The following is a 24,794-nucleotide window of genomic DNA, read 5'->3' as shown; positions in this document are numbered from 1 at the left end:
AAAGTGATTTGCTTTTTATGTTTTTCATACAAGCGATTTTGAGAAAGATGATTTTCAAAGAGGTGAATTAGAGCACAAAATCTCGCAACTTTAACATGTTAAAATGTTGGAGTAGGAAATTTTCACTCTTTTTTTGTCTGGTTGAGAATATATTTTACAACACAATTATGGTCTGATTAAGATGCAAATTTGAGATGTAACAATCACGTTTAAATTCCACCTTATAACTTCGGGAGACGTAGATATTAGTTCCTCTCCTATAAAAATGTAAATGTGAGAATTCACTATTTTCTCTCTTCGACTAGCAGATTCCACATTCCAAAGATGGTATATATAAATATATACAACATAAATATATATATTTTTTGTCACATATACATATATATATATATATACACACAGTATAAATACATATATATGGATTAGGATGGAGACACGTTTTTAACATACATTTTAACACACGTTTTTGTTTGGTAGACGTTTCAGAATGTAATAAAATAGACGAGCAAATGATCATGAAACAATTGCCTTTCACAGCTTTTTTTTTTTTTTTTTTCATTCATTTCATTGAAATTTGAAAAATAAAAGTTCGTGCATCACTATGAACACAAATAAAAGATTTACATAAAAACCCAGTTCTTCCCTTTTATGCACCTAAATACACAATCATTCCGTTCTGTAAAAAAGTTCGTTCCACAATTACACTGGGAGCCCTTCTTCTCCCCAGTCGTCATATAATACACACAACCTATACGGAGTATAAATAATTTCTTGTAATCGGCTCTCGTGCTAAGCCAAGATTGAACGAGGGGATCATCGTGGAACCCTGCTACTTGGGGACCTGGTTCTGTGGTTGAACCTGTGGTTTGGTAGGTCGGCAAGCTGCAGTCATCACCTGCAAGCGTTTGGTTATTTCGGTAAACGATGGGCGAGCAACAGGATCGGCGGCCCAGCATTGCTCCATCAGCAACTCCCATTCAGGATCACAATAGGGTGGCACATGTGGCCTCAATGTGTTGTTCACAATGCCTCCTGCAAGCAACAAAGTGTCAGTACAATTTCCGGTTTCTGTCTCTATTCTCGACTCCATACACAAAAAGTCAGCAGGTGAGCAATGACACATGCAAAGCCAGCAGGACTAATTAACAAGATATTAGATGTGCTTGAATATCGGACTGAAGCCCAGTTAGACATCGTGAGGAGAGAGCTTAGTACGCACCTATGATTGCTCCGTAATGCATGTTGGCATAAGGCTCCTCACCAGTTAGAATCTCCCATAAGACAATACCAAAGGAGAATACATCAACCTGTCAACAGGCATAAAGTGGCTCTATGACATCGCATCAACGTGTGGGGAAAAAAATAATCAGCAGAAACTGTGCGGCAGTAACATTCTTTTTCTGCCAGTAAGCATTAGATATGAATTGTAGCATCATACCTTTTCAGAAACCTTACTGCTGCTACCATTAAGAAGCTCCGGAGCCATCCATGGTAGGGTTCCCCTAACACCACCAGTAACCAAGGTGTTTCTTTTGATTTTTGACAAGCCAAAGTCTCCTACCTGCAAATTACATAATTCTCTGCTAAATACGATGTTTGATTTGGAACATAATAACTGTTTGGCAATGAAGAAAGGACGATAAAAAAGGCCCATATAAAAGCAAGATTCTATCATGAATTCCTGCTCAAGTATAAAATCTTATATAGACAAGAAGAATTATACAAATACCTTGCAAATGGGTCGTTGAGGGTCTTTCAAATTTACAAGTAAATTGTCGCATTTCAAATCAAAGTGCACTATGTTTTTTGAATGTAGGTATTCCATTCCAAATGCTGCATCCATCGCAATAATGAGCCGCTTACGACGATCAAGATGTCTGGGAGTTCATAAAACCAACATAAGGTGAAGGTTGGAGTGCCTGGACACTGCTAAGGTTTACATCATTGACATAACTAAAGAGAGCGATGTTACCTTTCCTTGCTAAGTAAAACATGCCTCAGTGAGCCATTCACCATGAACTCTGTCACCGTGGCTAGTGTTCCTCCTGGTCCATTCTGAACAACACCATAAAACGCCACCACATTCGGATGGTGAAGCTTCGAAAGAATTTCAGCTTCGCGCCAGAACTCATTAGTCTGAACCAGATTTTTTTTTTTTTTGGGGGGGGGGGGGGGGGGGGGGGGAGAGAGAGAGAGAAGGAAGAGGATCAATGGTTATTGTTATTGATATGTCACACAATGACAAGTTAATGAGCACAATGCTGTAGGTGAATGCCACCCTCCACCAGCCATGAGAGGTTACAGTAAATATCTGAAATAACGATCACTACCAGACTAGACGATGGAGGGATCACAGCCATCTAAATTTGAATCGATGGATTGTTTATAGCCTTCGATTCCAACTTGCTTAGTATCACAATATAAATATTCTTCACCTTGGACTGGAAAAACATATTCACCTGACATGACTCACTCTAACCTCTAGCTTAGTGAACTATTGAACAAGAAAACTCTGTGTTCTACTCACCAGTCTTTCTTGCTCTGATGAACGCCCCGTGAAACAGCTCTTTTTTATTCGTTTAATGGCCACATCTGTTCCCCTCCACTTTCCATGATAAACAGTTCCAAATGTGCCAGAACCCAATTCCCTAAGCTCTTCAAGATCTTCATTCTCTATGATCTGCAATGAAATACATACATGGCCAACAAGAGAATCAACAGACTTCAAACATCTCCAATTTGCATCAACTGAAGAAGGTACGGATGATAACAATTAGGAATAAACTTATGTCTGACACTACATAATGAAAATGGCAAGATGTTCCATCAACAAATTTTGCTGTGCAAAAGTTGGGATGTTTGATATTAGCATCAAAATGAAGCTTCTACTAAACAAATCAAAGTAAAAAAATAACCAGGATTCATGTAGCATACACACAAGGCAGAGCTTGGATGCAAGATAGTCTATTGGGAAGTCATTTAGGTTTAACAGTTGTAAAATAAGAGTTGGCAAGATGCCAGAAATGGTATGAAGAGATTAAACTGTAAGTTAGTAATGGCAGTGCCATGGTAGTTAGGGAAGTATGATACCATATATTCTGATGTTCGAGTGATTGGTGGTTTCCATAACACAGAATTACAGAAAAGGAACATGGTGGGAGTGGCAACACCGCTAATAAGCAGGCTGTGCAGGCAGAATTCTATGATGGAAAGGTAAAATTTTGCTTCCAAATGCAACCCAAGTACTACTAGTTTTACTCAAATAATTCCTTGACTTTAATTGAACAAGAATACCAAAAATTCTTATGCTTGGAAGAACAGAAAGAAAAGAAAAACAGATCCATATAGTTTATTGATAGGTTACAGAGAAGAGCACTAGTTAACGCCTCCGTAATGCAGATAGAAATTGTAATAAATAAACTATCATACCTGCAAAGTAGTAATATCAAATTCTTCCAGAGAAAGATCGACAAGAGGTACACCTGTGTTCTGAACATTTAGCTCACCATTCTGCAAGAAAGAGCAATCGAAAATTGGTCAGAGGCAATCAATATGATAAGTTGAGAACAGTCTGATTTACTAGTAAAAGATACAGCAGAAATACCTCATACTCTGATTCTCTTACTCCATGATTTACCCCATCCAGCTGCTCACTTTCAATTCCCTTGAGTGGCGTATGATTGTAAACTGAACCTAAATTCACGGCATTTGGCCCAGCTACACCAGGCAACCCTTGCCGAATATCTTCATCAAAATTTATTTGGGAGTCAGTGTGACCAAAAACAACTCCATCAGACTTCAAAGGTGGAAAGCTGTAATCTACTGGAGTCTCTGCTCCAATATCGGTCGGTGGGGATGAGAAACCCAGATGGTCCTGATCCATAAGGGAAACATCTTTTCTTACAAATTCATTCTGAGCCAAATTTCGGAAATATGACCAATGCTTAGGCTCGGGATTCTCCATGTTCAAGCTCAAGCCAGTACCATCGCCAGGAAGTGGAGGAAGGTCAGAAAGATCCCCTGAGATTGTAGCTTTGGAAAATATATCAGACAGGAAATCACGCGGAAAGCGGTCATTAATATCAATGAGAATGTCTCCCTGCTCAGGAGTGCCAGCACCAGCAGCAGACTCCCCATGAGCAACACCTCTGGGGTTCTCTGCCCTAGCCAATGGTTGTCCATGACCCTTGGCATGATTCTCATTGTCCTTACCGCCAGCAATCTCAGACCATTTAAATTCTGGTGGAACTGAAGCAGAATCATGTGTAAGCTTCCCAAATGTTTCCGGATCAGCAGTTTGTTGAGTCAGCACTGCCGCTTCTTTATCTTTGTTACTGGGGTCTTTGTAGTTATCTTTTGGCCGGCCCATTTCCTGATCCGATTTTTGTACCTTTGACTCAAGCCCCTCATGATAAGCATCAGAACTCATTTTACTAATATTTTCAGCAAATTCTTTATACTTTCCAAATTGTGCCAGTCCATCTTCAACGTGCAATAGTTTTGAAGGTAAGCCAGGCTGCACAGACTGCTCAGACTGCAAGGGGACATTCTCACCATGCAATTTATCCAAAGAGTCCGTGATTGGTAGTGAGTGATCTGACTGTGCTTGAGTTACCATAAACTGGGAACCATAAGAATCACCAGATTTTGATAAACGGTTCAATTCTGCTTGTTCCCTGGGGATCCGCTCAGAATGATAGACACGCTGAGGAGCCACAGGCGGGTCAAGGTAGCTAAAGTCCATAGAATCAACCTCAGAGCCACCATATCTAGAATCAACCTCAGAGCCACCGTATCCAGGATTAGACAGTCCACTGGCCGTGTCAAATCGGTCATCTTCATTGATCTTCTTCCCATCATTTACATCTTCAGAGGTCATTGGATTTTGTCGAGGTTCCTGGAGCTTTTTGCTGCTTCTTGTAGCCAACAAAGGTGACCCTGTCTCTGCAGCTGAATTGGCAACTGAAACTTCATCCCTAGAAATATGATTGGGAACTGAACTGTCAGATGGAGGTAGAGAAACAGTGTTGTCATTTACTAAATTCCTAGGCTTATTGCTTTCATTTATCTTCTGGAGAGAGCTCTCTCTCTTCATTCTTGCTTCCTTTGGTGGAGCTTCCTTCTCTGAGGATCGAATTTTCTCAGGTTCATTTATCTTTTGTGCAGAGCTGTTTCTTTTCAATTTCATCTCCTTTATGGGCAATTCTGAACCTTGCCCATGCATGCCACCATATAGCTGCTCTTCAATCAATCCCCCCTGTTGAGTGGATTGACCGTATACAGGCATTGAATCTATATTTCCTCCAGGTGTTGCATAGTGAGAAGGGTGAGAACCAGAATCATATTGCAATGGAACCAATGAAGGCACATGAGTCAGACCATCTTTCCCAGGGACAGGGTGGAAAGTTGACACTGGATGCTGTCTGGCTTCCACACTATGCACCTTCTGCCCCTGGTATGGTTGTGAATTGGATTCATAAGCCCTTGAAGAACCTGGAAGTACTGATTGAGAAGATTGATTAGCGGAAGCCACATTTGGTGCTGAGGGTGCTGCGCCAGCACTAGCTGTATCAGGCACTGCTCGAGTGCTCTCCCTTACAACATTTAGACTGAGTAACTCTTCCAAGTTGTTGCCTGAAGAACTTGCCAAAGCAATAGAATTCTTTCTTGAACCTAAGTCAATACCATTTACAGCAACTACATACTGAACCTCAGAATCACCGTCCATGCTTTCTACACCATACTGAGAGTCCTCCAAATCAACATGAGAAAACAGGAACATCCTAGGTTTCTGTGATCCCCCGTCTTGTAGCACATTGCATTCATCCATCATGTTTTGCAGATCTTCATCACATGAAACAGAAACAAGTGCATCGAGATCCTCACCAGGAAGCTGATACTTTATTGCCCGAGTTTCATCATAAATTGTCAACATTTTCTGCATCAGATCCTGCCAAAAGATATCCCTGTTTAACCGTATAATACGTGTTTCACCTCCAACGTATCTAAGCCTTCCATCACTGGGACGCGGCAAAATTTTACCACCAAAGCTGCAGAGAAACTTCACTTTCCTCACTGAGCTATCAGACATTCCTGAAGAAGCATAATGAAGTCCTCGATTGCTGTCATTTCTTGATGAGGTTTGTGGTAATTGTACCGAATCATAGTAACTCTTATCTTCATGTGCATAAGATGCCTTTCTTTCGGATTCCTGGGCACGCCCTTTATCTACCGAGTTCAGCAACGAAGTATCAGACCCACTTTCTGAACCTGTATGGCTAATTCCCAGTATGCCTTTTAGATCCATATAGTTAGGAGCACTATTAGGATCCCCAGAAGCTAAATGTTGCCTTGGGTTCACCCTTTCCCTCATGAATTCAAGAGCAAATTCCTCACCAGTCTGAATGGAGTAATTTAACACAGGCCTGGCTCCAACAGCAACATTGTAATCTGGAGGTCGCATGTTAGTATTCGCATTACTTGATGGATCCTGGAAGTACCTTTGATTGGATGACCCATTTCCGTCATTTCTAGCTTCAACATTATTGTAGCGTACACGCTCATAGTTTTTATGTTGATCCATTGTACCTTTACCCAGATTTCTATCCATGCAGTCTAAATTCACATGGATAAACATCCAAGCAAAAAAACAGTAAATATGACACGTGGGCATGTTCCCATGGGTAGCCAACTGCAATCTTTGCCAACAGCAAACATTCTTCCAACAAAGCAATCCTTAACTAGTAACCTAAGTGAGTAAATGAGGCATCACTAGATCAGTTAGCCGTAAGGATAATTTCTAAGCATGAGCAACATATAAAAAAACAACCTTCTCCAACAAGACAGCAGTCAGAAACTTGAAGCACCTTAAACAAATTACAAATTTGAATTCAAATGCATCTATGATTTGTGAAACAAAAAGAGTAAATCCATACAAAGATAATCCAAGTCTAAAGTGCAAACTAAATAATCAAATATTTTAACCTAACAACCTCTCATAATTATCCAATTTTCAGAAATGCAATGATATGCACATACATACTTGAAGCACCTTCATACACTTTGAAACAGGCTTCTGTATAAACAATACAAAAGTTGGAAAAAGTCGCTTATAGGATTTCCGAATTGCTCAATTATTTAAAATTACAAAAATATTAGCTTTAAGTCCTATTTTCCTTCCTATTCTCAGTGACCAAACAGGCAATAAATCAACATCCCTAATGACATCCTACAATTCACATTGTTTTGATCAACTTGAGACTGCACCATCGATGATCAACGCGGTCTGTATCCATCTCCTCATCTTTTTCAATCATTTTCTCATCATGAAAACAGTATATAGATGTCCAACAAGCACACGGCTAAAACTGTTCGGTTTCGCTACAATCAATGTCAGTAACACAATCTTAATAAAATTAGACAATCCATGAAAAATTAAACAATTTGTGAAAGTGACTAAGGGCTGGTTTGGTATTGCTGTGCTTTGAATAAAAGCTGCTTCTGCTGTGCTGTGAGAATATACAGCTGGGAAATACAGCAGCAGAATATTTGGTAAACTTATTTTATAAAAGTGCTTTTGAAAAAAAAAACAGTATTATAGTGTTTGGTAAACTTTTATGTAAAACAGATGTGAAAAAAACCGATTTTTTAAAGCTGGGTTTTGCAGCTTTTTGTTTTTTGCTTTTTTTATCCAAATCTGTGGAAAAAAAAACTGAAGTTGAATGTTTACCAACCACAAAAACAGTTACCCAGTTTTTTATTTATGCCAGCTTTTTTTCAGAATCACCTTACTGCAATCCAGACCTAAATCAGAAAATTATTGGAGTAGAAAGGACTAGAGGAGACTTCAGATAAACTTGAAGGGTGCCGGCATACAACTCAGACTCAAGATCCTAAACCCACAAAATCAATCCCAAAAAAACCCTAATCGAGTACACAGAAACACTATAAAAAACAAAAAACCAAATTTCACAACAAAAACGTAAGATTCAGCAAACGAACTCCGACCCAGTCAACCTCACACAAAATTAGCTCAAAAACATCTAATCCCCAAATTAACAAAAAAAAAGACAAAACTTTCCAGCGATCCAGCTGAAATCAGTACAATAATCGGATAAACAAACACAAAAACGATCCGTAAAATAAAAAATAAAAAAGATTAACATAATGATTACCTCCGAAAACACTAACAATCGATCAATCAAGAGCATGAACACTCACTGTGATGACCTCTCTGATGATGATAGTTGAACTCTCTGTGAGCTCAAAGACCCCCACCTTTTTTTTACTTTTTTTCTTCTCTTTCTTCGTTTTTTTAAGAAGATTTGGGAGTCTCTGAATTTTTGGCCTTTTCAGCACGGTAACGATTTTTTATTTTTCACGGCAGAAAAAAAAATTAATTAAGAAATTAGAAGAAAAAAAAACATAAAAAATGCTGTGTTTAGAAGGTATTGGAGAGGATATCCCACGCTATTTATGGCCGCGTGTCTTACACTGGCCAGTTGGAGGTGGAGGTGATGCTGTCACATATGACCCAAAATTGGGTGGATTAAAATGGAATTCTCTCTCTTTTGTCAAATATTCTAATCAAGATGTTTTGTTTCACGTAATTTGTCGTCTAAGTCAATCGAATAGGAGAGATTTAATTTCAAGTAAATAGAAAATATGATTCCTTATAATTATTGGTTTGATCGTAGTTAGGGAGATTTTTTTTAAAATGATTGACAGCGTTTTTAGAGAAATTATGTGTTTTTTTTAGAAAGTACTTAAGTGTTTTTCAATAATCTACTTATATTTTTACTAAATATTAATTTTAAAATATTTTCACAAAAAATGCTTTTAACAACTTTAGAAACAATTTTAAAGCTCACATTATTAGGAGTGACTTTGAATCGTCAACTTTTTAATAATTGTTTCTAAAAATTCCATGGACTTATGCTTGGAGGGGTCCAAAACTTTAATAAGGTAAATAGGTAAATTGCCAAGCAACTGCCATCTTGTCAAATTGTTCCTTCTCACCAGATCAAGATCCTCTCCTGATCTAAGGATGAGAATCCTCATGATCAAGAATTGTGGATCGTTGGATGAAAATTTAACGGCTATAACTATTATAACTTTAAAATGACCTCCTGTTTGTAGCCATTAGATTTTCATCCAACGGTCTACACTCCTTGATCATGAGGATCCTGATACAAGGATCAGGAGAGGATCCTAATCCCCTTCTCACCCTTCAAAACTGTTCCTTCTTTTTTCAAAAACTTCTGCAGAACAAGTATTCACCGCACGATTTTTATTTTTTTTTATTTAGAAAGAGACCAGATGGTGACTTTGCCTTGAGCCCGTCGTTCGGCTGTCGATTAGGGTGCCTCGCCTCGAGCGACATAAGACGTGAAACATTATGAAGGCCACCCCACTTCTCCAATCCACGAGCAATGTGGTAGTGCCCTATTAAATGTTTACAACAGAAGTGGTTTAGTACGAACATGCAGTGATTAAGCCATTGTAAAACGTCTAAATATGAGATCATGATCTCCTTCTAACTAGTACAAGGCCATGCCCGAGGCCCCAAATGACAAAACGATTAGTGGTTTGATGTAAGTTTTACGTTTAAATGTTCTCTAGTTACGTGAAATTAAGAGAAAATTTACCACATAAAGGAGAAATGAATCTGTTCTATAGCACATACAACAAATTTCATGTTGTTGGCAATCACTCAGGGTTATCAGGATCCTCTCCTGATTTAAGGATGAGGATCCTCCTGACCAAGGAATGTGGGCTGTTGGATGAAAATCCAACGGTTACAAACAGGGAGTCCCTTTAAAGTTACAATAATTATAACCGTTGGATTTTCATCCAACGATCCATATTTCTTAATCAGGAGGATCCTCATCCTTAGATCAGGAGAGGATCCTGATCCTGCTAGAAGTTGCAACATTAGTCTTACCTCTTCCTGCATATTCTCGAGGCTGTCCCCATCATTTGGTTTTCGATTCTTGTAAGCAAGAGAGAGGTTCATCGATGATGTGATCCTTCCGGACAATGTAACAAGTATTTCACAAACACTTTATTGGGAGAGATGGTTTGAAAAACAAGAAAAAAAAAAACAAAAAAAAAAGAAAAATATCTATAATTCGATTTGTATCCATATCAGTAAACGAACTGCATATAGTATATTTGAAAGTCCAATCTATTGGACACAACATTTCATCCTTAAGGCTCCGTTTAGCAAGCAGGATGAGATGAGTTATTTCTAATTAAATTAGATTTGTAACCAACTAATGTTTAATAAGAAAAATTTCAACTGGAAAAATAATTTAACGATTTTTTATAAAAATGACAATGGTGTGGTGAAGATGAATTTCTATAAATTAATAGTTGTTGAAATTCTATTTATGTCTGAGGTTTGAAAGAAAGATAGACATGCTTAAGATAATGACAAGAATTAGATATGATTAGCTTTAAAAAAATAGTGGAGTACAAATTTAGTTAGTTTATGGTAATACTTTGCGTTTATGTTACGCTATAACAATCGCTTTTATCATTATAAAAAGAAAAAAAAGATACTTAACTCTACAATCATGACAAGTCTTGTTCGCATTAAGTTTTTGTATTATTCACGCTCTTTTAGTGTACTCCCGCAATTCGAAACAGATATAAACAACATACATCATAAATACGATCCAATGTATAACGTAAATGCAATTCTATACCGAATCTCAAAAATAGTTAGACAACGAAAGATGTGATTTGAAAACCAAACAGGAAAGTATCTATAATTGGATTTGTATCCATATCAGTAAACAACCACCAGCATAACATTTGAACGTCCAATTCCATTGGATACAATATTCATCCCTAAACTTGTCTATTTTTAGTTGATATCCCTCACCATTTGTCTAATCCTTATAATGTCCTTCAAAATTGTAACAAATTAAATTTTAATTGAAACAATAAGGAAAGGTAGTTTAGTGATTTTCTATGAAAATGACAATGGTTTGGTGAAGATGAATTTTAATAAATTAAATTGTCTTTGAATTCTACCTATGTTTGAGGTTTAACAGAGAGACACAAATGTTTAAGATAAATGACACGAACTGGTTATAAAAAATTGAAAATCCCAAAACCTGTTTTCCTTTGGTTTCGTCCTTTTTTCTTCGTCGTATCAAAAATTGCGTGACATTTAATTCGTAAATATGTAATTAGTTGTAGAGTGTTTAAATATGATAGAATAAATTGTGTACTTTTAACATCCAATAAGCTTTTGATATTTTGAGTACTCATCTTTTTTGTTTTTTCAATAGCATCATTTGCAGAACTGACTAAACAAAACTCATTTTAACTTGTTTCTGTACCAAATGGATGTGAAAACAATATTCTTAAGTGGACGACCCCTTGGCCGTGCCTGAGGGAAGCGTCGTGGTGGAAGCCATTGCTCCTTTCCAATGATCTATTGTAGCTTAAGAAAGATAGCGATACAAATTTAGTAAGGGTTCATCAAAACACCATACCATTCAATGTAAATACGGTTTTCAGTGCTGGTTATCCAGTTACAAAAGCAACCCCATACGTTTCGGTTTCGCGTTTCTCTAAAATTGCAATAATGGTAAAATCTTGATTTATTTAATAATTAATCATCATACCCGCTCAGATCCATTTGTGGAAAAAAAAAATAGTAGAATGAGAATGAAGATAAATATAACGAATTTAAGTTTTTATTATTACTATGTGTTTGACGCTATAAAGGTCGCTCTTGTCATTATAAAAAGGAAAAAAAAGATAAACGTTCGACAAATGACAATAACGACAAGTCTCGTTAACTGTAAGTTTTGAATTATTCGCGCTTTTTTTAGCATATTCCAGCGCTCCGAAACCAATACAAGTGACGCACAACATAAATATGACCCGACAACTAACATAACCACACTTTCACACTGAATTTCAAAAGTAATTTGAAAACTGCGAGCTGTGATTTGAAAACAGAAAGGGAAAGAATCTATATTTCACAGTCCAATTCCATTGCACAGAAATATTCATCCCTAAAACTTGTCTCTTTTGGTTCAACATCCCTAATATTGTTTAGCTCCTCAAACAAGCATAACCAAATCCTAGCTAATAGAAACATGCTATGGAGTTGATTGGAAAAAATAGAAACAAAAAGCTGAGCAAAAAAGAAAAAGTATGAAGCAGAAGAAAGCTGCAAATGAAGGAAGATAAAGGAAGGAGAAACAAAGAAACACACACTTCCTATCCCTCTCCCTTTCTGTAAGCACTCTCTCACTCTCTCTCTCTCTCTCTCTCTAACAAAAATTACATAACACAAAAGAGAGTGAGTTGTGGAGGTTGGATGGAAGAGAAGGAAAAAAGCAGAGGGAGACGATGAGGGAAAGAGAGAGAAAAAGAGAGGAATATGGGCAGTGAGAGAAAGTGCTGAAGAGCCTCTGGACCCGACACGTGGCGAGTTCTGATTGGTGTTGAGCTTTCAACTACATCAAATAAGCTACTACAACAACAACATCACAAAACCAAAAAGCAAGAACAAGGTGAGAAGAGGAGAGAGAAAGTACCCACTTCTCTCTCTCTATCTCTCTCCTGCCATGTCAGATTGTAACCCCGTTCCTATGACCCTGGCGAATCCGTATTTGTATGCTTTCTCTCTCTAGAAAAAAATATTTAAAAAAGGATAAATGAGTAAGATTGGAAAAACCAAAAACTCTCTCTTTCCTCTCTCCCTATTTATTTCCTTTGTCACCCATTCGCTTTCTCTCTCCTCCTCGTATCTCCCCACAGCCTGCCTTCCGTGCCCTAAGCCTCTTCTTCCCCCCCACCTCCCCAGCCTCCCAATTCAGCTGCCTCATGCTGCTGCTCTGTTTCTTGGGTTTTTGATCCATTACTTGATTGGTAAGCTTCTTAATTTACCTGGGCAGTCTTTATTTCTCTGTTTTTGCTCATTTTTTGTTTGTTTGTTCTGGGTTTTTTGAATTTATGTGAGTTGAAACTTGCCCATGTGTGTTTTTTTGGTGGTTTGATGTGGGTTTTGTTTGATTATCGAAAGATTGTGTAATTTGAGCTTTGATTGCAGTGGAAAATGGTGGGGTGTTCTTGTTTAGTGGAATCTTGGTTTTTGTAGAATCTAGATTGTGTAATAAATTATTAGTAGGTGTTGAAATGGGGTTTTGTGTTTAGCTGCAGCTGAATGTGTTTGCATGTTTAAGTTTTTGCTGATTGGATTGTTAATTTTATCATTGTTTTGGTAGATTGCATTGGGCATTTGAAAGTGGTAGATTGGAAAAGATGGTTAAATTGTTCGATTGTCAGGTCTGTAGTGTGTTGGTTTTGCAGTAATGTTGCAGTATATATGCTAGTTTTCTCGGCGTGTTAAGATTATCTTGTTATCTCATTCTGCTACGGAGTTGGTGTTCGGCAATGTACCTTATAACTGTTAATCCAATATCATATTCAAGTGACTTATGCTTTTGTACCAGGTGCTGAGGTTGAGTTATTTGAGAGCCGTCACTGTGGACCGTGGTAGCTGATAAAGATTTCATTTTTAGGAATTCCAATTTGCTTAGCCCTACCAAATCTAACTATTATTCTGGTAGGTCACTTGCATCCATTATCCTCGATAGTTTTGTGTTTGCTTCAAACACCTAATTAAATAAGTTTTGTGACGTTTTTGCATGTAGAACCTCTGATGTGTTGACTAATTCATGGTTCCTGACGTGCTTGCTCTCACTCTTGACTATGTATGTAAGACCCAGGTCTAAAAGATGAAGGAAGACAGTTCGTCGCCTAGTAAAATGATAAACAGGAATTGGGTCTTGAAACGAAAACGTAGAAAGCTTCCTCATGCACCTGATCAATCTAATGGCAAAGAAGACGCTTCAGTGGCCTCAGAATCTCCAGGGAAGACTTCTTCATCTAAGCGCAAGCTGAAAAATGAATTAATTTCTGAGCGGTTTCAATCCAAGAAGAAAGGAAATGACGGGGTTAGTTTTTGCATAATTGAAATTACTCAACTGATTTCTTTAATCTGAAAAGTTCCTGAAGAAAAACATCATTGGAATAATTTTATCATTGGGTGGAATTTGTTTTCAATTTTGTTCATTTTATATTATTCTTCAGTCACTCTAGTATGTGCTTTGTTTGCGATGTTGGTGCTGATGTTTTGATTCAAACATTTTCAACCTGTGGTTTCTAGTTCTTCATACAAAAGTTATTCTGCAGCCTACTTAAGTTCTTTGTGATAGGATCTTCAAACATTTGATTCGAAACGCTGTACTTGTTCCACACACGAAGCTTTTAAGTGGAATAGTGGCTTAAAATTTCAATATACTCGAGTCTGTTCAATTGAAAACTAGAGATAGGTATAGACAGTTAAATTGATTCCTGGGTAGATGGTATGTTGATGATAATCATATGAGATTTGATGGACTCAAGAGTCAAAGTTAAATTCTGATGGAAATGGGAACTTTTATTTTAGAATAGGCAACTGACAAGTTCACTTTAGTTGCTGAACTTTGAGTTCCTGGTCTGCTGAACGGTTAGAAGAACATAAGAATGGGCTCATATTTTTTTGGGTTTAGTATTCCTTTTGAGTTTGTTGGCACAACATATTGTCAGATACAGTAACAGCATTTGTACTGCAGTTTATCGTATCTGCATGGAACATAATATTTTGCTCGTTAGCAGTCCGATGTTAGCTTTGAGCGATAAGTAGATACTTATGTTTTATCCCTACTCTGTAATATTAGTTTTTTTTAGGTCTCTGATTTCATGCAACTTTTTGTCTAATCTAATTTTCTCTCATCCAGTATTTCTATGAGTGCGTGGTCTGTGACCTTGGCGGTAACTTGTTATGTTGTGATAGCTGTCCCCGAACCTATCATCTCCAGTGTCTTAATCCACCTCTTAAGGTAGATATATTTTGACGGTAGTACGATAGCTTGTTTTTCATGATCCCCTTTTTTTTATTGCAATTATGGTTTTTCCCTTTCTTGTAAAATCTTTAATTGTTATATTCATTGTGTGAAGCGCATTCCCAATGGGAAGTGGCAATGTCCAACTTGCTGTCAGAAAAGTGATCAGAAAAGGAATCTGCTTGAACCCAGAAACTTTTTGACGGATACCATTTCAAAACGAGCAAGAACAAAACTTGTCACTACGAAGTCCAAAACTGGAATGAAGTCATCTGACAGGGAGAAAGTAACACATATTTTTGGAAACTCTATTGTTGCAAAGAAAAGATCCTCAAGCAAAGGAAAAGCTGTTTTAACCCATGGAGTCAAATCCTTATTGAAGAACTCACAGATAGATATATGTAGCACCAACCCGACTCATTCAACAGTTGGTGGTTCTGCAGACGGTATTTCATCTTGTGTGAATGTTGATGATGAAAAGAGATCCAGCATTGTCCCAGAAGAGGATCCCACAGACAGAAAGTCGAGCTCTCCTGCTAAAGAAGTTTCATCTCATTCTAAAGTTATAGCGTCAGAGCAGAAGGAAGAAGCTCCTGAGGTATCTGCCTCTCCTGATGTGAAGCCTGATATGTCTTGTACTGATGGATCTCCACGCAAGACCATTGTTCTTGCGATCAGTGCTGCAACTGACAAGGCTAAAAAGAGAAAACACAAGGGAAATAATGATAAGAGTAAAAAGAAGCGCAGGAACGATAAGGGGAAGTCTGTTAGTATTTCTGAACAATCTGGATCTAAGGCAAATACTGCAAAACTGAGGGTTGGTAAAGCTCCTCGTAAGCATAAATCTATTAACCATGGGGTTTCTGCGTCTTTGCCAAGAGAAGAAATTGGAACCAAGAAGTCAGATATTAAAAGCAAAGATGAGGTATCATTAAATTTTTTTGATTTTATATTGGACCCATGTTCATATGTAGGAACCATCAATAGGCTTTTGATGACTTCTTAATAGTTTTCCAAATCATGCTGGTTTTTATACTGTTATCACTGTTATTTCCATCAAATAATTTCAAGTTCTTGATGTCCATAGGCTGGTGTTATCAGGATAAGTCCTTAGTTATGTTTATTTATACGTAGTAAATATCATTGATTTGTTTCAGGAGCTTCCTGAGGGAGCAAACGACTCATCACATAATGCAGATAAAGCTGGAGGTCATGTAGTTGAAACACCAATTTGTAGAGATAGTTTTACTGCTCAACCTCTGCAGGTAAATGAGTTTTCTAGAGTGTCAGAATGTTTTTATTACTGGATGTGGATATATAGAAAATATGCTCTTGTTTTGGTTACTTGACGTTGCTATACAGATTAATTTGTTTCTTGTATGCCCATGTCACAGGTTGATCGGGTTTTGGGATGTCGAGTTCAGGGTGACAATGCCAACTCTTCTTGTCAGATATGTGTGACAGCTGCTCCTGACCTGTGTCCTGATGATTTGCAAGTTTCTGAGACTCAAAACAGACTAGCAGATGGAAATTCTGTTTGTGATAACGACATGGATGTCGGAGCTGCTGACAAAATTGTCAATGGTGGTGATGGGGATGAAAATCTTACCGAGAGTTGTGAAAATGTTGTCAGTGGTGCTGATGGGGATGAAAGCATGAAGGATGATAATCTCGTGGAGGGTTGCGAAAATGTTATCAACGGTGCTGATGGGGATGAAAGCACAAAGGATAATGTTATAGTGGACAAAATACATGTGTACAGAAGATCTGTGAACAAAGAAGGTAAAAAAGCTAGTTCCATGGATGTGTCGAGGATGGGTGCTAAGGATTCGATTCCTGCTAACAGAATTTGTAGAGATCAAGAGGAATCTGCTGTAGCTGCAGATGATTCAGTAAAAACCCCTGAAAAAATAGTGACTGCGGAGAATACCGAAGTTAGTCTGAAAAGTCCTGATAATGATGAGGTTCGTGAAATTGAAATGCATGTGTCCCTTGACACCGAAGACAAAAAAGATGCAGATACAGAAACTGGACTCAGTAGCAGCCCTCAAACCAAAATTCAGGGGCCCTCACTGGCTGATCTTGCAGGTGGAAGTGATGGGACTGTATCGTTTGAATTTTTAGTTAAGTGGGTGGGTAAGTCTCATATTCATAATAGTTGGATCTCTGAATCTGAGCTAAAAGTCTTGGCCAAGAGAAAATTAGAAAATTACAAGGCTAAGTATGGAACAGCTGTTATAAATATCTGTGAGGAACGGTGGAAGCAACCACAGCGGGTGATTGGTCTACGTGGTGTTGAAAATGGTTCAGGCGAAGCTCTGATAAAGTGGACTGGTCTCCCGTACGTCGAATGCACTTGGGAAAGATTGGACGAGCCTATCATTAAAAATTCTCAGAATCTGATCGATCAATTTAATCAGTTTGAGCGCCAAACACTGGAAAACAATGCTTCTAAGGATGATTCGTCAAAGGGGAAGGTTAGTTGTCAGCAAAGTGAAATAGTTACTCTGACAGAGCAGCCTAAGGAACTGAAGGGTATATTGTTTCCTCATCAGCTTGAAGCACTCAATTGGTTGCGTAAATGCTGGCATAAATCCAAGAATGTAATACTAGCGGATGAGATGGGGCTTGGTAAAACTGTGTCAGCTTGTGCTTTTATTTCATCATTATACGTTGAGTTCAAAGCCACTCTGCCTTGTTTAGTCTTGGTTCCACTTTCCACAATGCCTAATTGGCTTGCTGAGTTTGCATTATGGGCTCCTGAATTGAATGTTGTGGAATATCATGGGTGTGCTAAAGCACGAACCATAATTCGCCAGCATGAATGGCATGCTAGTGATCCAAATTCGTTGAATAAGAAAACATCTGCGTATAAATTTAATGTCCTTTTAACTACGTATGAAATGGTTCTTGCTGATTCCTCACATCTCCGCGGGGTTCCTTGGGAAGTTCTCATAGTTGATGAAGGCCATCGTTTGAAAAATTCAGGAAGTAAGCTTTTCAGCTTGCTCAACTCCTTGTCTTTCCAGCATCGCGTACTGTTGACTGGTACCCCTCTTCAGAACAACATTGGTGAAATGTATAACTTGCTTAACTTCTTGCAGCCGGCATCATTCCCTTCCCTTTCTGCATTTGAGGAAAGGTTTAATGATCTTACAACTGCGGAAAAAGTGGATGAATTGAAAAAACTTGTTGCTCCACATATGCTTCGGAGGCTTAAAAAGGATGCTATGCAAAATATCCCCCCCAAGACTGAACGGATGGTTCCTGTTGAGCTGTCCTCTATCCAAGCTGAATACTACCGTGCAATGCTGACAAAGAATTATCAGATATTGCGGAATATTGGAAAAGGGGTGGCACAACAATCCATGCTGAACATTGTAATGCAGTTAAGGAAAGTCTGCAATCATCCGTATCTTATACCAGGCACTGAGCCTGACTCTGGGTCTGCAGAGTTCCTTCATGAAATGCGGATAAAAGCTTCGGCCAAGTTGACTCTGTTGCATTCTATGCTTAAGATTCTGCATAAAGAGGGTCACAGAGTCCTCATCTTTTCACAGATGACCAAGCTGCTAGATATCCTCGAGGATTATTTGGCCGCAGAATTTGGACCTAAAACATATGAGAGAGTAGATGGCTCAGTTTCAGTGACTGATCGCCAATCTGCAATTGCGCGTTTTAACCAAGATCAAAGCCGATTTGTCTTTTTGTTATCAACACGCTCCTGCGGCCTTGGTATCAATTTGGCAACAGCTGACACTGTCATTATCTATGATTCTGATTTCAACCCGCATGCTGATATTCAAGCTATGAACCGAGCACATCGAATTGGACAGTCAAAACGACTTCTGGTATATCGGCTTGTAGTTCGTGCTAGTGTTGAAGAGCGCATCTTGCAGCTTGCAAAAAAGAAACTTATGCTTGATCAGCTTTTTGTGAATAAGTCTGGATCCCAAAAAGAAGTGGAGGATATTATAAAATGGGGAACAGAGGAGCTTTTTAATGATTCTCCTAGCACTGATGGAAAAGATACCGATGAAAATAACAGTAACAAAGATGAGGCAGTGGCAGATGTAGAACATAAGCATAGGAAGCGGACTGGTGGCTTGGGAGACGTTTATACGGATAAATGCACAGATAGCAGCAACAAGATTGTATGGGATGAAAGTGCAATTTCAAAGTTGCTTGACCGTTCAGACCTTCAGTCTAGTTCAACTGATATTGCTGAAGGAGAAATGGAAAATGACATGCTTGGCTCAGTAAAGGTGCTATTAAACTTATCTAATGCATTGAGTTTTTTTTTTCCCGATTAGAAGTCTTTATGGTGATTTTATATCTGATGCCACTTGAAAGCATGACTGATAAGCCTCCCTCTCGCTCACTTTCGGATTAAAACTAAAACTACAATTTTTTGACCCAGATTGATATTATTTGTCCATTTTTCCTTCCTTCATCGGGTCAGTAATAATTAGTTGACTAGTTTTTGTGTCAGTTTTGTTATTGATTAGATTGGATGTGATCACTCTAGTCCGGGAAATTTTTTCGTTTCTCTCAATTTGCTATGTGTTCGGTTGAACCTTTTTTGGAGACCCTATTTTGGTTTGATGCTTCTCATAGTTGTAAAAGAAAGCAATCATTCTTTTCATCTTTTGTTCCATGCATATTGATTTTGTTATCCTACTTTATGCTGCTTTTATTCATTCATCTCATAAAGTTTCTAACTAAAATTTTAATCAGGCCACCGAATGGAATGAGGAACCAGCTGAAGAACAGGGAGCTGAATCACCTCCAGGTGCAAGTGATGATACCAGTGTACAAAATACTGAAAGGAAAGAGGATAACATGGTTACTGAAGAAAATGAATGGGACAGACTTTTGCGCCTTAGGTAACAAATTCTTCTACTTCACCCATGTTTAGTGTTCCATGTGTTATTACCGCTGCTCTTCTAATCTGCTAATTCATATTATCTACATTCAAACATTAGTGTTCTGATGAGGTTTTCCTGTGTACCTTTTGCTTTCCGTCTCCCATTTTCTTGATTTATTAAGGACTTCTTTGTATTTTGATGGGTTTGTAGGTGGGAGAAATACCAAAGTGAGGAGGAAGCAGCTCTTGGTCGTGGGAAGCGCCAGCGGAAAGCGGTTTCGTACAGAGAAGCATACGCTGCACACCCAACTGAAACATTGAGTGAGGTACTTCAGTTGACATATGATTGAATGAAGCATGTTGCTTTTTCTAGTCTACCTTTCTTTTGTATCTGCACTTTCACAGTGCTGCTGAAATTGTCGCTAAGAAAAACTTTCGTTTTCTTTTTCAACTGCAGATAGACTTTCCTGAAAATTACTGAACTCCTTCTATAACTGAATTCTATGTGGTTGTAGATTGGCTGAACTTGTTTCAGGCCTTTCGCTTCTAACTTGTCTTTTGACTTGCATGAATTCATATATAGTGCAGATAATTTTTTTTTCCTTAGGCTCCTGGACTATCTGGGCAGGAAGTTACTGCATAATTAGTTTGGTTAAGTTGCTTATCGGCGGTAATCTAATTGGTTGCATGTAAGCAGGGTGCTGACGATGAGCATGAGCCCGAACCAGAGCCAGAGAGGGAGTACACACCTGCTGGACGAGCTCTAAAAGAAAAGTTGTAAGTTCACATTTCCTTCAAGTAGTTATACTGTAATTGCTTTAGTTCAGCATTTTTGCGACATACCTAGTTGTGTTTTGTAAAAGGGATATACGTGTGTACCTCTCACATTTTCTGATTTTAGTTTAATTGATTTTAGAACTGGAGCCTTAATATATGGATTATCAAATTTGAACTTAATCTCTATAAATAATTTGGTGGATTTTGGAGTATTTAAATATTTCAGATATTTAGGCAGTAACAAATTTATGAGTTGTAGGCATTTAGATTTGGTCGGAAGTCCTGAATAAATGGTTCGTGTATAATAGTGATAATTTTTTATGCATTGTCTAAATTTTTGATTGTGGATGTCGTTAAGTACTTATATTTTTACTCTACAGTGCTAAGCTCCGAGCTAGACAAAAAGAACGACTTGCTCAGAGGAATGCAGTTGAAGAACCTCAACCTAGTGAGGGACTACCTGTTGAGTCACTTCCTCAGGGTCCTACCAACACTGCCAAAGATGGGGATCAAGCGACTGAATTAGTTCAGTTTCTCAGAGAGAGGCCTTCTGTAATTGACTTGGAGGACGATAAGTTAGATCCCCCTAAGGCCAAGACTGATTCTCCTTTACGATTGGGCCGGCTATCGAAGCATAAAAGCAGTCACCTTGATCTTTCTGTTAATTCTCTTGACTACATGTCACCTGATATTTTCCTTCCCAGCCACCAGGTTCCGGGAACAAGCTCACTGCTCTCAAATAATTTATTACCTGTTCTGGGACTCTGTGCTCCCAATGCTAGTCAAATAGGATCATCAAATAAGAAATTTTCAAGGTCAAACGGTAGACAAAAAGGAGCTCGGCCAGAGTTTCCATTTAGTCTGGATCCTCGGTCTGGGACTGTGAATGAGACAGAAGTAAATGGTGATGACATGAAACTATCAGATGCACCAGCTGAAGTATCACGTCTCAAGAATAAGTTGAATAACATCCCAAATGGTGGTTTTCCATTTAGGCCGGTAAAAACTCTCTCTCTCTCTCTCTCTCCCTCCCTCTCTACATATATATATATATATCTGTGGGTGAAATTTTTTTTGATACATGATCACTATGCTTGGTCTGTTTGCAGTATCCTCCGCCTGGTCAAGGAAGCAGTCATGATTGTCCGGAAAGTTCCGGTGCTTCCTTTTCTGATTTCCATGAAAAGATGGCATTGCCTAACTTACCATTTGATGAGAAATTGCTACCAAGATTCCCACTTGGAGCAAAGAACATGCTGAGTCCACATCTAGACTTCTTACCTAACTTGTCATTGGGTAGCAGACTCGAATCTGCAAGTGGTTCCTTGCAAGAACTTCCAACAATGTCATTGTTTCCGAATTTAAAATTTCCGCCAGATGCACCCAGATATAATCAGCAAGATAGAGATGTGCCTCCCTCCTTGGGTTTGGGACATATGCCAACTAATTTTCCATCTTTTCCTGATAACCACCGGAAGGTGCTCGAAAACATAATGATGAGGACTGGTCCTGGATCGAGCAACTTATTCAAAAAGAAATTTAAGGCAGATCTGTGGACGGAAGATGAACTTGATTTTCTATGGATTGGTGTTCGTAGGCATGGAAGGGGCAACTGGGATGCAATGCTGAGAGACCCGAGGTTGAAGTTCTCGAAGTTTAAAACTTCAGAAGATCTGTCAGCTAGGTGGGAGGAGGAGCAACTCAAGATTTTAGATGGGTCAGCTTTTGCTGGGTCAAAGTCAATAAAAAAGACTGCCAAATCGTCACAGTTTCCAAGCATATCGGATGGGATGATGGCACGGGCACTGCATGGAAGTAGACTTGTTACACCGCCAAAATTTCAATCCCATTTGACAGATATAAAGCTGGGTTTTACTGATCCTTCATCGGGCTTTCCGCATTTTGAATCATCTGATAGACTCGGTTTGCAGAATGAGCAATATCCCCCTATTCCATCTTGGTTTCATGATAAATTCAGGACTAATTTTTCTGAAGATTCTGCAGCCGGAGCTTCTAACAGAGCAGGTACGTCTTCCAGTGTTCCTGCTGAGCAGCCATTTGTTGTCACTTCTTTTGGTACCAGTTGCTTGGGTTCATTAGGCTTGAATTCCGCTAGCAACTATGATGTACAGAAGAAGGAAGATGAACAGGGTGCTCATAGGTACGGCAAGTTGCCTTGTGTGCTCGATAGGTCACTGAATGCTTTACGTGATACGAATAATAATTTGGGAAGAGGTGAACCCTCCAGTTCAGGATTGCTGCCTAATCTTAAGAGTGGGATTTTAAAGGGAGAAGATGTTGCTGGAAGTAGTTCTTCAAAGGGCACGCTCCCCATTGGCTACGGGAAGCTGTAAGTGTTCCTGCTAAACCTCCAGTACCTGACCTGCCACCCACAGTGTCCGCAATAGCTCAATCTGTCCGGTTGTTATATGGGGAGGAGAAGCGAAGTATTCCTCCATTTGTGATTCCTGGTCCACCTCCTTCGCTACCAAAGGATCCAAGGCGAAGTCTAAAGAAGAAAAGAAAGCAGAAATCACGTCTATTTAAGCGGGTTAAACTAGACATTGCTGGAAGAGGCCGGGACTTTCATAGCAGGCACGCTGGCGACAATGCTTCAAGCTCCATTCCTATGGCCCCATCATTTCCATTGCTTTCACAAGCAATGGCTGCAACTTCAGGCCTTTCACGGATTGAGTCTGGCCTAAGTGCGCCTCTGAGTATGGTAAACCCATCATCCTCAGCGCCACATCTGAATCAGCAGAAGAAAACAACCATGGGATTGTCGCCTTCCCCTGAAGTGCTTCAGTTGGTAGCATCCTGCGTTGCGCCAGGTCCACATTTGTCAGCAGCTTCTGGCATGGCAAGCACAAGCTTCCGTGACGCAAAGCCCTCATTGCCAAACTCCGTTGACCAAGTAGAACTCTTGGACTCGCAAACCGCAACTGCTATGGTAAGAACGATGGCTAAGCAGGGATCGCCTGTTAGAACATTTGATACTGTCAGCGGGGATTCCAGCAAGACACAGTCGGATCCCCCTAGGACAGAACGACCCGATGTAGAGGAAATTTCTTCTGAGGGCACTGTCTCGGATCATCCCGTGAGTGATCAGGAATCTTAGGTGTAATACGCGGAGCGAAGATTAGAACACAACTATTCTTTTGTGTTGTTCATGGCTCCGACGTGATTGAATTTTTGTAGGTTTCGTGTAGTGCATGATAAACTAGGGTTGTTAGGATATATTGTGTAAAGCTTATGTAAGAGAATGAAAGTATAGTGTTGTTTCCTTCTCATTTTTCCATGTGTGTATCCATGGAAGCTTTCTTCCTCCTTGTGGTCTCATCAATGAGGTCTGATCAGCGGCGCTGAACCGGTTGGTTTTGCTGAAAAAATGGCTGGTTTGGGACTTAGAATTTTCTGGTGGCCGTTTCCGTGTGGCGGTCTTGTGAACTGTTGATTTGTTTACAGTTGAAAGAGGAGTTCTGCGTTGAGCAACCAAATCTCAACTGGTTTTGTGTAAGTTTGTTTTGATGGTTAAAGATTTGGTTGTTTTAAGTGATTAAGGTTGATGCAGATGAAATTTGGTCCAAGTAGAAGTTAAAGCAGAGTCTCTTACACACTTCTTTATTTATGGTCATCCAAAGAAATAAACTAAACGAAAACCACGGAATTTATGATCATTCAAAAAAATAAATTAAACGAAAATCACAGAATATGAGGAGAAAAATAATGTACGGTTACCATTTTCCTTTCTTTATCATGACTAATTGTGGACAGTAAGTTATTTCTGCATATTTTGTCGTCTCATTTTTGTTTTTGGGGTAAAGATTTTCATGTCCCAGGATAAAATTTTAATTTGGAACCTTGCTGTCTTTTGTCCTTGTAAAATGATATTCTAACATCAGCGATATATCATAAAAATAACAAATATATCTAAAAACAAATAAAAATATAGAACGAACACAAAAAGAAGGAAGAAAAAGTTTTTTTTTTAGCCAAAAATGATCCCAAGAATGGGATAATTCATCATTTTAATTTTTAAAATTTAAAATCGATAGAAGTGATTTTAAGTTTGTATATCATCAATCATTTTAATCATTTCACGAAAATTTTTGTTACATATAGATCAAAATGACAAAATTCCTTCAGTTTAATAAACAATAGATCAAAATAATTTGACAATAATTAAAAGTATTTTTAACGAAATGATCAAAATAATTAATGGTAGATAAAGATCA

The 24,794-nt window shown here is 38.6% G+C and overlaps 2 protein-coding genes across 2 annotated transcripts; one reads left to right on the top strand and one right to left on the bottom strand.

The window, feature by feature from the left end:
* Positions 1-510: 510 nt before the first annotated feature.
* LOC103945170 lies at positions 511-8,312 on the bottom strand. Its single transcript, XM_009355705.3, has 9 exons — positions 8,175-8,312; positions 3,605-6,748; positions 3,430-3,510; positions 2,528-2,680; positions 1,973-2,136; positions 1,730-1,877; positions 1,439-1,561; positions 1,220-1,307; positions 511-1,032 (listed from the first exon to the last, which is right to left on the bottom strand). The coding sequence occupies exons 2-9, from the start codon at positions 6,671-6,673 to the stop codon at positions 830-832; spliced, it is 4,029 nt and encodes a 1,342-aa protein (XP_009353980.2). The 5' UTR covers positions 6,674-6,748; positions 8,175-8,312; the 3' UTR covers positions 511-829.
* A 4,256-nt stretch (positions 8,313-12,568) lies between these two features.
* LOC103932431 (protein CHROMATIN REMODELING 4) lies at positions 12,569-23,849 on the top strand. Its single transcript, XM_009342035.3, is given in 13 exon segments — positions 12,569-12,897; positions 13,482-13,594; positions 13,752-13,985; positions 14,811-14,912; positions 15,031-15,840; positions 16,073-16,180; positions 16,310-19,180; positions 19,653-19,801; positions 19,994-20,108; positions 20,480-20,559; positions 20,940-21,558; positions 21,669-22,884; positions 22,887-23,849. Coding segments are annotated over 11 exon segments (7,080 nt in total). The 5' UTR covers positions 12,569-12,897; positions 13,482-13,594; positions 13,752-13,766; the 3' UTR covers positions 23,678-23,849.
* Positions 23,850-24,794: the final 945 nt, after the last annotated feature.

The sequence above is a fragment of a genome, unplaced genomic scaffold (genome assembly GCF_019419815.1).
Source record: "Pyrus x bretschneideri cultivar Hongxiangsu unplaced genomic scaffold, Pyrus_bretschneideri_v1 Contig7, whole genome shotgun sequence".
Lineage (NCBI taxonomy): Eukaryota > Viridiplantae > Streptophyta > Magnoliopsida > Rosales > Rosaceae > Pyrus > Pyrus x bretschneideri.
Note: the sequence above shows the minus strand (reverse complement) of the source record. Positions and strands in the feature narration are given on the sequence as shown.

Coding starts and splice junctions, on each gene's coding strand:
- LOC103945170 (XM_009355705.3), bottom strand. CDS start 6,673: ATGCCCACGTGTCATATTTACTGTTTTTTTGCTTGGATGTTTATCCAT. Junction 2,681..3,429: donor TTGATATTACTACTTTGCAG/GTATGATAGTTT, acceptor ATTTCATTGCAG/ATCATAGAGAATGAAGATCT. Junction 1,562..1,729: donor CTCAACGACCCATTTGCAAG/GTATTTGTATAA, acceptor TGTAATTTGCAG/GTAGGAGACTTTGGCTTGTC.